This window comes from Oreochromis aureus, linkage group 13, assembly GCF_013358895.1.
Source record: "Oreochromis aureus strain Israel breed Guangdong linkage group 13, ZZ_aureus, whole genome shotgun sequence".
Lineage (NCBI taxonomy): Eukaryota > Metazoa > Chordata > Actinopteri > Cichliformes > Cichlidae > Oreochromis > Oreochromis aureus.
The window spans coordinates 20,887,275-20,898,855 of NC_052954.1; the positions used below are offsets into that span (position 1 = coordinate 20,887,275).

Genomic DNA, 11,581 nt, shown 5'->3' on the forward strand with positions numbered 1-11,581 from the left:
GGATTCATAGCCTACATATTAGAGCACATCTATTGCGCAACAGCCAGGAAATGGGGTGTGCTGTGCAATTGGAGAGACTGAGAACTTTTTTTGTTGTTGTTGCATCACAGAAAAAGTGCTGTGGTGCACCTCATTTCATGAAGCCTTGTGTAGATTGAGTAAGATGAAATAATTAGAGGCTTTAGCTTGGATAGCCAGCTATCTGCTCTGCTGCACATGAAGGCAGGAACATCATAATTAGAAACTAGCCAACACCAAAGGTGTAGGTGGCAAACACATTCGTCAGGACACAGATACTTAGTTATTACCTCTTTGTAGGCATCATTTGATATGGTGGGTTGCCTTCATCTGATGATATATCCTTGATTGACCATTCTCTGCTTTCACAGCAGGACCTGACGTGTTGAGGCTCCAGTAGTAACTCATTACAGTTGTATGTTTGTTGTAAGTCTTTTTGGGTCTGTGTAACAACTGTGTTTAGTGATTCTGGGCCAGGTTAAGCACCACAGACATCCTGAAAACAACTTTTGCTTTTCAGAAGGGGACAGTTGTTATTTTTCTGTGTACCAGCTACTATATGAAGACTAAATCATTTAGTTTTTAACTTTTGCAAGAAACCTCTACAAATCCTACGTAAAGCCCCCCCCCCCCCCTTTTTTTTGCTGCAGTAGATTCAAATTTTAAAAAATGATGAATAGAAAGACTGCATTAAGATTATCACGTGACATTTAATAAAACAAATATATTCAAATTTTCAATAGATAACATTTCTTATAAAACATTATATATAACACATTTACAATGCATGCAGCACCATGTCTTTATAATACTGGTGTTGACAGAATGTAATAGCTCATTTAAGTGCCACATCCAGGGAAATATGTACAATACAGTAATTTACTGCAATAACCGTGGCATGAAGTTCCATAAAAAGAGAAACAAAACAGCTCTGCCATTACCAACGACATGCATTGATCTTCCTAATACTTCTGAAATGTCACTTCCTAACTTCCGACTCCTCATCTGCTGAAAGGGAATTGAATCAGTCCGTCTTGCACTCTTGTATCCCTCTGGGTGTATCACTTTTCCAGGAATCATGTCTATCCTTCCGGCTGATGTGTTTGTGTCAGCAACTTTGGCAGGAAAGAATGTCTTAGGTGTCTGTGTGCATGTGTGTGTGCGTGTGTGTCAGCATCTCTTGTGTATGCAAGTGTTTGTCAGTGTCTGTGACTGATTTGTGGGTTTTGCTGGGCGTGTGAGTGTGCAGGTTTCTGTTTCTGTGTGCGTCCACTCGTTCATGTCAGCGTCTCTGACAGGTGTGTAGGTTCCGGGCTGCAGTCCTGCTGACAGTGTGATCTCGCTCTCCTTTCTCTGGTCGGCAGGCCAGCCCTTCGCCACAGTCACAACGCTGGAACAGCTCCAAGCCATGGTTGCCTTTCCTGCGGTGGCGCGTACACACCTGGCCCTCTGTCAGAACAGGCTTACAAATGCGAGACCAGAAGTGTCTGGCACAGCAAAGACCCTTGGAGCAGTCTGCAGATCTCAGGCAGGCATCCCCCTCTTGGCCTGGAGATGAGGGGGGGAAGAGAACAAAGTGAAAATATGTTACATGGAACAGACCTCCCTGAAAACTTCCTACTGCTGTTACTTGAACCCAAGAGATAAGACCGATGATTTTTAACAGCACACTTACCTTTGACAGCATGAGGCTGGTTGCTATGGGCAGTGGGAGGCTTCTTGGCTCGATGCTCCGTGGTACTGTTGTGTGTGTGCCAGCCAGTGGTGAGAGCTACATCTGCACCATCTAAGTCATTTGCCTGGCAAACACCTGAAAAGGTAAAAGACGAAAATAAATAACTGCATTTAGGGTTTGCAATTAACACTACAGAAAAAGCCCTTAGTTAATTAAGATATAAATAATAAGTAGAAAGTTGAATAAAAAATATAGTTTACAAGATGACAAAAAGAAAACCAAAAGTCATTACTGATTTGAAATGAGCTCACCGTTGCTGCAGCGGTTTCCTGCACAACACATCGAGTCCCTTGCGCAACGCTTTCGGTTCTTACGGCAGGGTAGACAGACGCCTCGAGCATCGTTGCAGAATTCCTCACCTCCACACTCTTCATCATCCGTGCAAACACCTGAGGTCTATATATGATTAAAAACAAAAATATTATGTCAGGAAGTATATTGCTATGATTTCTGTGACAACGTATATAAGCGAATCACTATTGTGGTGCACAGACTTGACTTTTACGCACGGCTGAGTTAATTACCTGCAAGGTGTCTGCGGGTAATTTGTGTCCCATGCCACCAGAAGGTGATGTTCGAGGACTCGGACTGACACTATCGGTATCTTTAACAACCGGAGCGCCGGGCAGGTTTTTGATCGCGTTGGAGTTCGTCAGGACTGTGCCCGCGTAAACGTCCCCAAGGTATCCAAACAGCGTGAGATACACAGCCAAGAAGCGGCGGACTGAAGGCATCTTCATGATTCCTTTCTTAAATTCTCCGGCAAACACACGATAAGAATGTCCCTTTTGTTTTGAGAAGAAGAGTGACAAAGTCCAAAACGGCCTTGAATCCAGAATCCTAAAGTTTCCAGAGAGTTTCAGGACGATGTTTGGAAGTCTCCTGACTCGCAGTCCTGGGATGATCTCTCTTTATACATGTGGACCTGTTTGTCTTCCCGCCCCTCGCTGTGCACTACAAAGGCGGAGGGGTGGAATTTCAAACAGAGACCCACTGTACGGAAATGGCCATCTCTGCTCCCTGCACAGGACAACGTTTCAGTGTTTGTGATGATAATGACCTGCAAAGTCTGTCTGAATACCCATCACACAGTGGCGTACACGGGAAACAACCCCCCAACCACCAGTCAGTACTTACTCTATCCAGTCAGTATAAAATAAATAAATAAAAACATAAAAAATACAGATGACAAATAATGTTTTCTTTAATATTTTTTCGATGTGTTTTAAAAATATTACTCACAAATTCATCACTTGAGTCCCTCCCCCTTAGATAGATCTCTTATGAACGACAATTTTATATTTTAAACACACAAATCACACATCGGGAATAGTTTTTTTCTCCATGTTATTTATCACTTATTTTAATTTTCGCAATTACTGTGAAGTTATCAAAATAGGCAAGTAGTATATTTTTCAAACTATTATAGGTATAACTTTATAAAATAAAAACAATGACGTTTTTCTAAATGTGGTAGCACATTTGATTTGTTGACTGATTTTGATTTATATCTCTGATAGGACTATTTCTGGTGACAACTTACCTGCGCATCTTTGTAGAAGCCGTTTGCTTATTCCAGTTTCTTTGACATCCTTTGGCTGCCCTTTGGCTGTGTGAAGACAGCGATTGAAGTTACTTAAGTCGATTAACTACTTCATTTGATCCCTCTGATTGCAAAGGGGGCAATTATCCCCCAACGTGTGCTTGATTACACCAGTTGCGGACATCAATGTGTAGGATATGCAGACCAGTAAGGGGTGTGAAAACTTTGCCGAATTAATGGACTTCCGTGGAGAGGCCTTTCAGGGTTGACTGGCACTTTGAGATTAAAGGCGACTCTGATCTACCCTGCTCTTTGACCCTTTAGGCTCCACCACTTCAAGAAGGAGAAATGTATTTGAGAATATTGAAATTAAGTCTCAATGTTGTTTTTCCACGTGAATCTGCTGATAACCCCACATCGCAGTAGACTTGTCTCCGTGTTTGTCCTTAAGTTGTTATCTCTCGTCCATTTCCTGAGAGATGTGAGCTCTTCTGATTTATTTATTCACCTTAAACCTTTAGTGACACTGATTTCAAAACTTTTTGCACTGTGTGTGTGAACAGTCAGTTTTCGCTGTGCAAGAAGAGCTCCCTTCAGATGCTGAAGTGCGTGATAAAAACAAGAACTTAAGTTTCTCCTTGTAGATATCTTAGCACTTGGACGTCATCTGCTGGTCACGGAGCCTTTATCCGAAGTTTGAGTGTGAGAACGTGTCTGCGTGTGTAGAAGAATAAGCGATGCGCCACAGACACCTGACAAACACATTAGCACTTTGCGCATTTGAATTGCTGCATATCTTTTGAAGTAGAGCTTTTATCTCCACTTTACTGAATGTCAGTACTGGTAAGGTGAGCTCCTTTGATGCACTTTGATCCCCTTTGATCTCACAGAAGTGTCACCCTGTTGTTATGGCTGAAGCCATTTCCCTGTGCCCCAAACAGATTTGTTGTGCGAACAACACGGAGGCCAAAAAAGCTGAATCATCCGCACTTACCACTAAGTGGATGACATTAAACTCTTGGAGTGATTATTAGATATCTGGGAACTTTAAGCGGTTCACATGAGGCTGAGGCACTTGCGTGAAGGGACGTTTTAGTCTTACCATTAGCTCCCCCTTGTGGCAAATACAGCGAACTCTGCACAGCACAAGTTTGAAAGAACACAGCACACACGACTCAAAAGTATTGTTTTTACTCTATAATTTTAAAAATCGTACACGTGGCACTCTGCAAAATAACTTACAGCAGAAAAATAACAACACAAGGCAAATATCAGGTAACTTTGCAGAAGGCAGTCAATAAAAACTGAAAACCAGTGGTTTGGTAAGTTATGACATACATAAGGCTTTGTGAAAACATACCCCCCTCCCTCCCCCGACACAGTAAAACACTTATGGTTTAGAATTAAGATTTCTTCTTTTTTGTTTTAGTTCTCCATCAATAGATTCATATAATATGTATGTTTGGCTTCCTGGGGTGAATGCACATAGGAGAATTTTGCCTTCAGAACTTTCTGCCTAGAAAGGCTTTGCAATACATGGTTAATATCGTCAAAAGGATGAATTTTAACTGTTTCTTCAAGCTTTACCACGTGGATTTGCTGCCTAGACACAAGCAAACAATGACTGTAAAGAAAGCTTTTGAAAGGCAAACTTCTCCTGCTAGTGGGGTGAAATGTGACTTGAGCTTTTGAGCCAAACAGTGAAAAGAGAATTTGAATCGTGATGAGATATGATTAATGCTGACATTCTGTCAAAGACTGTCAACAGTGAAAAAAATATTTCCATATTTGTACTGGCAAAATATTCATAACTGCAAATCATTCTTGCCGTCTCTAAAAGCTCAAATTTACTGACTGAAACAAGTGATGGATGGTCTTTCTGAGCCATGATTAATGCTCACTGGTGTTTTGTATCAGGCCAGTAGTGATTGACTTCAAAAGATCACATTAGATATGTGGAGAAAAGCATGTCATTGCAGCCATATCAGGTAGGATAGCTTCTAATCATTTTAAATGTTCTCGTGACATAAATCAAAGGCGTAAGCAGGAAATTTTACTCATATATTTTGTCAGCCATCAAATGACTAGAAATTCTCTGTGGTGATTAATGTATTTATTAGATATAAGAAAGGATGAAAAGCAGCCATCTAAGAGGACACATAAGTTTTTGAGGTGTATATGTGTTCATGCAGCATCGAAAAGGTCTTGTGATGTAAATTTTGTATGCCATTGACTTAAGGCACTTACATTCCTTTTGACTTCATGTTCTGATTTTTGGACGCAAGAGGTGACGAGCTGGGCGAGAGATCATGGTGATCAAAGTTGAGATTTCACAAAATATAACCTTATTTATTTAGCTTCTTTTTGCCTCTAGGAGACACTTCAAGATTCCCACGCGATTATGTTAAGTCAAGATAGTCTTATGATAATGCAAATGTGGTAAATCTGAGTTCCAAATAAACAGAAGGATGATTTTTTTTTTTCACGGCTGAACTCAACATGGTGAAACCTGTTTAAAAACCTCGACAATACCACAAGTGATAAATCATCGATCAAGTTCACAAATTTATACAAGTCTCCAATTTTTCTAAAGAATGCTGTCAAGTACGTTACAAAGTAATCAAGCACAAAAGAAATCACAATACAAAAACAAAGAACCAGTACTGTCATCTCAACATCGCTTATTATAATTTATCAACAGCACCAAAGACATCAAAACCATGTTCACAGTTATGTCAGTACTATACAGGAGAGGACGTCCGGTTTGGGTGGATTCAAGAAGTGACTGAAAAACAAACTCAAGACGGATGTAGGCAGAGAAGCATTCGTATGCGTGATTTTTTTTTTTAAAGCCTATTATAGAACAGAAAAGTGTGACCTCTACTTAAGCTTAAAATGAGCTATAACTGTGGATTTTCTCAGTTAATGGTCTTAAGTGCATAAGGACACATTGCTTCATGGAAATACTAGCTGACATTTCATGTGTGCCGGTGTGTGATTCATTAAAATTTTAAGGAGGGCACTTTAAGAGTCACATCTCTTTCCACTGAATGCACTGTGTTTGTGCTTTTCAAGGTAGATTAATCTCACATAAATTGTACTAAGTATTTGATTTCAGCCCAGTAACGTTCATGTGTGACGATAGATCTCGTAAATTCAAATACTACATACCATTCATATTGTATTTTCAATAAGAAGAAAAATCTGTGACATTCAGATTAGTCGTGAGCACTTGGTACCAGTTGCACTTACCATCTGTAGTGTGTAGATGTCTACAAAGCATTACAGATTGCAGAAAGCAGCTGCATGTTGATAACCAGTGACCAACTGCAGTATCATCATATCCCCTCCCAGAGTCCACCAAATATTTCACTAAAGATTGCGGAAAAACGAATCTATAAAAAAAGAAAAACCAATAACCATCCCCCTCCTCTTTTGAGCGGTTGTCAACATATAGTTCCTTTTTCTAGTCGTAGAAGCAAAACTTCGACAAACTTTAAAACATTCATCCATCCACTAAGCATCGCTTCATGTTACATGGGAAAACCTGGCTCCGTTATCAGCCTCTGTTGTATTTGTGTGTGTTTGTATCCCTGCACTTTCTTTGCCTTTTAGACCCAAGTGTAAAACAACACCGGAGAAGTGCTACAGCAGTCCCATTATAAATGCTTGATCCAGAGCCACAGTGAAATAAAGGCATATCGGTGACCCAGAGGGTTTGCCATCCAACTATTTATCTTCTTTTCCATATCTTCTCTTTCATTTTTAATGCAGTTTTGTTTTTTACAACACAGCCATGTCCTCCATTAATGACCTCCAAACCATTAAAAGCCAACAAAAGAAGAGTTTCTTCTGGTTTCAAGAGAAGAGGACTTCAAAAATCAACGTCCCAGCCGGAGTTGTCATCAGGAGGTGGGTCTTCATTGTCCTCTGGGAAACTGTCGAAATTACTCGTGTCAACTGCTGATGTGACCTGGTAGAAACACAAAATAATCTTTCACATAAAGAATAAGCAACAACTGAGTGGCTATAAAACAAAACAAAATGAGCACAGTGTGCACTTACATTAGGGATAATAGGTGGTGTCAGTGTCCCCTTCTTCAAACCTTCCCAGTTAAAGCCCTCAAACCATCTAAAAGAAAAAAATAGCATTACTTCATCATTGTACAGCGAACAAATTAATACAAATGTCTGGACTGAGTAATGCGTTTTCTCACTTGTGCTTTTGGATGTCTTTGACACCGTTTTTCAAGTTTCCCAGTCTTTCAGAAGGATTATCCCTGAAGTAGAAAAAATAATATATGATTCAGCACGCAGACCACTTAAATGAATTACTATGTATAAATGTCTACAGGCATAAACACTTACCTGCATAGCTTTTTGATTAGGTTGGCAGCATTTTTGGTAATTTTCTTTGGAAACTCAATCATGTCGATTCCTCTCAAGATGATGTTGTAGGTTTTCATAGGATCAGGGCCAGAGAATGGAGGACTACACAACAGAGGCCAACATATTACTTTGAAGTAAAAAGTGCTTAAGTGTGGACAATTATGTAATCAGCTACCATCAAACTGTTCTGTGTAAATTGTGCAATGAGCTGACACATTTTAATTTTCACCAGGTGACTCAACATTTCCAAAAAGTTTTGCCAGTATATAGCATTACCGCAAAAACTTCATCAACAAGTTTGTTAAGGACAAGCCCGGGCCTGTGGGTACCTGCCAGTTAGGAGCTCAAACATAAGGATTCCTAGAGACCAGTAGTCAGCTGAGATGTCGTGGCCCTTGTTCAGAATGATCTCTGGTGCTACATACTCTGGTGTCCCACAGAAGGTCCACGTTTTCTTCCCAAACCCAATCTTCTTGGCAAAGCCAAAGTCCACCTAAAGAAAACAAAGATTTTGTTGTCAGCTTGTAGTCATCAGGCAAAGAAAAATTTGACTTAAAATCCTCCTCGTGGTATTTTGGTTCCTATCAGATCATGTTCACTCTTATGCATACTAATGGTGGAATGAAAATGGTGGAAATAGTGGCGTTGGTGGGTTTGGAGCTGAGCTGAGTAGCTGCTGGCTGCTCTGCCAAAAGAGACAAGCTGGTTTCTCCATGATGAGAAAAGGGAATGGTGGTGTACCTCAAAAAACAAAACCTAGCGTAGCGTAGTTATACTTCTCTTCACACTGTGATTACTCTTGTATTTAAAGCCATTATGTGGCAGTATTCAAAATGATTTTTGACATTTCACATACATCAGAGAAAGATAGCATTTGTCTTCTTTTGCATCATCGTAAATCTCTCAAAAACACACAAACACTCCAGTTAGAGGTTTCTGTGTTTCCATGTTCCTCTCTTACCAGTTTGGCATAACCCCTGTGGTCCAATATAAGGTTCTCTGGTTTAAGGTCTCTGTAGATAATGCCTTTGGAATGCAGGTAAGCAAAAGCCTCAACTACACAGGCTGTGTAAAACCTGGTGGTCGAGTCCTCAAATGAACCCCTGTAAACACAGCAGGACAAAAGAAGATGAAAATTGTAACTTACATTAAATAGTAAAATGTGACACACTGCCAATAATGTAGCTATAAAATCACTAGATATGTTGGTCAAAGCAGGACTCAAATATCATTTTACCAGAATTAACTTAACTGCCACACCTTTCTTTGCCATATAATTGTGTGTGTGTGACACTAATCATTAATGAGTTTACCGGTCTCTAAGAATGGTCCACAGTTCTCCGCCTAAACATGCTTCCATCAACATGTAGAGGTATTTGCTGTCCTTGAAGGTTCTGTACAGTCTGAAAACACACAGAAGTGTTTGTTATCACAAACTGCTGTAAAATTCATAACCGCGCAACTATTATTTGGCAGAAGAAAAGCAATGAATTCATCTTATAATCTACTTCGAACACATGATAATACTGAAATAAAGCAGTCTGTTGTTGGCCAGGGATTTCCTTTGATATAATTCAGTATTTAAAACATTTTTTTAAAATATACATAAATAATTTTAGTAAACCTCAATAAACGTTGTGCAGCAAAACACTCCTAAAGTGTTTTATTGGATTCAAGTGAGGGGACATACCTCTCCAAACCAAGTGTTTTTTAAATTGTCATGTTGCTAATTGTCAGGCCACGCATCTCAAGCCTGTGAGTTATCTTGTCATCCAGTATTCCAGCACACAAACTAGCATTCATCTCTATTAAAACTTTCCTGAACTGTTTGCATCGCCTTATCAGCACTCTCCCACCTTCATGTTTTCTAGTCAGTACCAGGGTGCTCCTGGCCACAAGCACACCAATGAAGCTGGACCGAAATTGGCATAAATAAATTTATTTCATCCAACTAAAGATTGTCCTGCCGGTGTTTGTCGTGCTCCTTTTCATGTTACTTGCTGCATTTTAACTGTGCAGTCTCGCGCTACTTCATCAGAAAAAGGACTTCTGAAACACTATTTTCCACAGATAATCTCTGTGCCAAGTCAGAAGTACTTAATAGAAAGCAAATTGTGCGTGCCCTCATTATTCAAGGGTGACTATTGAACCATCTGTTATTGGTAGCACAGTTTCCCTAAACCTCCTAACTACTGCTGCAGCTGTGTTTTGTTAGCCTGCTGATGCTTGTATCACCCATCTTTATTCTTGTTCAGGCAGTTTCTTTATTATTGTTAAGCCACGCCATATTACATACAAACCAAGCCAAAATGAGAAAGCTGTGATGATGGCTGGCTCTTTTTGTGGCCATTATATAAGCCTTAATAGGGAATGTCATTTTTAATAACTCTTACTTTGATCACCAGAATTAAACATTTAATAGTATGAGCAAACTTTATTGAGCATTTTAAGGAAGCTAATGTTAAGAAGCTACCTAACAATGAAGTCAGAGTGGGCCTCTTGCATGATGAGCTTTTCTGAGCGAATGTGCTCTTGCTGTCTCGTGTCGACAATGTGCCGCTTCTTGAGGATTTTCATGGCAAACGTTTTGTTCTCATCACTCTTGAGCTGAACCTGCAGTGACAGGGAAAGAGAGAGATTCAAATAGCAACGTGTGCAGCTTGTCAGACAAGTCCAGAAAATTCATGTTAATGTCACACTGCTGTGCTTCGTACCAGCTCAACGCGTCCAAAGCCACCAACCCCCAGAGTGTCGATGATGTTAAAGTCAGCTAGGTTCAGATTGAAGAAAAACGCATTCTCTGCTTCATACCTGTGGGGCCAGGAAAAAGGGGAGGAAAGAACGAAGGGGAACAGGATTAGAGATGAGATGAAGGATGAAAGAAAACATAATCCACTTTCAACAACCTGAGACAAAATATCCGTCTCTCCTTGAGCTCATTTGTTTGCAAATCTTAGAGGATTTAACTCATAGTAATCTATCAAGGATGTTGTTGAGGATGTGGAGAGTATAAATATGAGCACATGAACAGGATGTTTTTGAGTTTAGTCTTCTGGCAAATTACTTTGACCTCTCTTTGATCACAGACTAACTGTCCCCAGCTTGTCCCCATTCTTATAGGAAAGAACAAAGATGGGACATCCGTCACAGAGGCTACTCACTACTCAGTTGGCTCAGAAGACATGCCTTGGCTCTGCCACTGAACTCCACAACATGCCGGCATGCTGGCAGTGGAGATTGTTTCCACGTGTCCACCCCTTATCCCCAGATGCCCCGTGTCTTCTTTGGTTATTGTTTGATCCAGACAGAGTTTCATCAGCTCAGTTTCTGGATCAGTGGGCTTAGGACAGATCCAAGCCTGGATAGGCCTTTCTGGGTCACTCATAACAGACTATCGCCTCGACGTCAGGCCTCTTCTCTCTCAAATATATTTCAGCTGTATGTTTATGTAGACAGCAACTTATCAAAAAACACCTCCACAGAAGATTTGTTTAGATGTTTAGATAAGTCAGCAGCCTTCTTTCGCAGAGCTGTAGGGATTAAGATTATTTACAAAAATGTAGGTTAAGCACTTTCAGAAAAAACTGTTCCCGGTTTGAATGTAATCAGTAAAATGCCAAATTATGTTTGCTTTACGCCATTCTAGCTTATCTGGCTATTCCAAGTGTTAAAAAACCAACCTAACTGTACTTGTTTCAGATCAGTTACACTGGAAACCTTTTCCCTAAGCTACGCGGCAGTGGACACTTTGGTGGCACGTGTTGGCAGGTTACTGAGCACGATGTTTCTCAGAAACACATCAGGTTACCAGGACACTCATGGTTTATTTGTGTATATGTATACACTATTACTATCATGGGAGATTTGCAGGTTATCCTTTCATCTTTTCTCCCCGA

At 40.3% G+C, this 11,581-nt stretch overlaps 2 protein-coding genes across 3 annotated transcripts in view; both read right to left on the reverse strand.

The window, feature by feature from the left end:
- Positions 1 to 726: 726 nt before the first annotated feature.
- On the reverse strand, positions 727 to 2,859 carry LOC116333640 (dickkopf-related protein 1-like). Its single transcript, XM_031756876.2, has 4 exons — positions 2,278 to 2,859; positions 2,005 to 2,149; positions 1,694 to 1,828; positions 727 to 1,566 (listed from the first exon to the last, which is right to left on the reverse strand). Exons 1-4 carry the CDS (start codon positions 2,491 to 2,493, stop codon positions 1,301 to 1,303), a joined length of 762 nt encoding a protein of 253 aa, XP_031612736.2. The 5' UTR covers positions 2,494 to 2,859; the 3' UTR covers positions 727 to 1,300.
- A 1,612-nt stretch (positions 2,860 to 4,471) lies between these two features.
- Positions 4,472 to 11,581, reverse strand: part of LOC116333752 (cGMP-dependent protein kinase 1) — a 93,944-nt gene continuing 86,834 nt past the window's right edge. For both annotated transcript variants that reach the window (XM_031757013.2, XM_031757004.2), the window contains exons 10-18: positions 10,400 to 10,496; positions 10,159 to 10,298; positions 8,999 to 9,088; positions 8,647 to 8,788; positions 8,015 to 8,178; positions 7,665 to 7,787; positions 7,514 to 7,576; positions 7,362 to 7,428; positions 4,472 to 7,269 (exon numbers count right to left, since the gene is read on the reverse strand). In XM_031757013.2, the coding sequence (XP_031612873.1) occupies positions 7,171 to 7,269; positions 7,362 to 7,428; positions 7,514 to 7,576; positions 7,665 to 7,787; positions 8,015 to 8,178; positions 8,647 to 8,788; positions 8,999 to 9,088; positions 10,159 to 10,298; positions 10,400 to 10,496 (985 nt within the window). In that variant the 3' untranslated portion in view covers positions 4,472 to 7,170. The remainder of the gene's footprint in view (positions 7,270 to 7,361; positions 7,429 to 7,513; positions 7,577 to 7,664; positions 7,788 to 8,014; positions 8,179 to 8,646; positions 8,789 to 8,998; positions 9,089 to 10,158; positions 10,299 to 10,399; positions 10,497 to 11,581) is intronic.

Bases quoted from the DNA above. Each gene is read 5' to 3' on its own strand.
- LOC116333640 (XM_031756876.2), bottom strand. From the start codon at position 2,493: ATGAAGATGCCTTCAGTCCGCCGCTTCTTGGCTGTGTATCTCACGCTG. The intron at 2,150-2,277 runs GTAATTAACTCA...AATCATATATAG, and splicing joins TACCCGCAGACACCTTGCAG to ACCTCAGGTGTTTGCACGGA. The intron at 1,829-2,004 runs GTGAGCTCATTT...TTACCTTTTCAG, and splicing joins AGGAAACCGCTGCAGCAACG to GTGTTTGCCAGGCAAATGAC.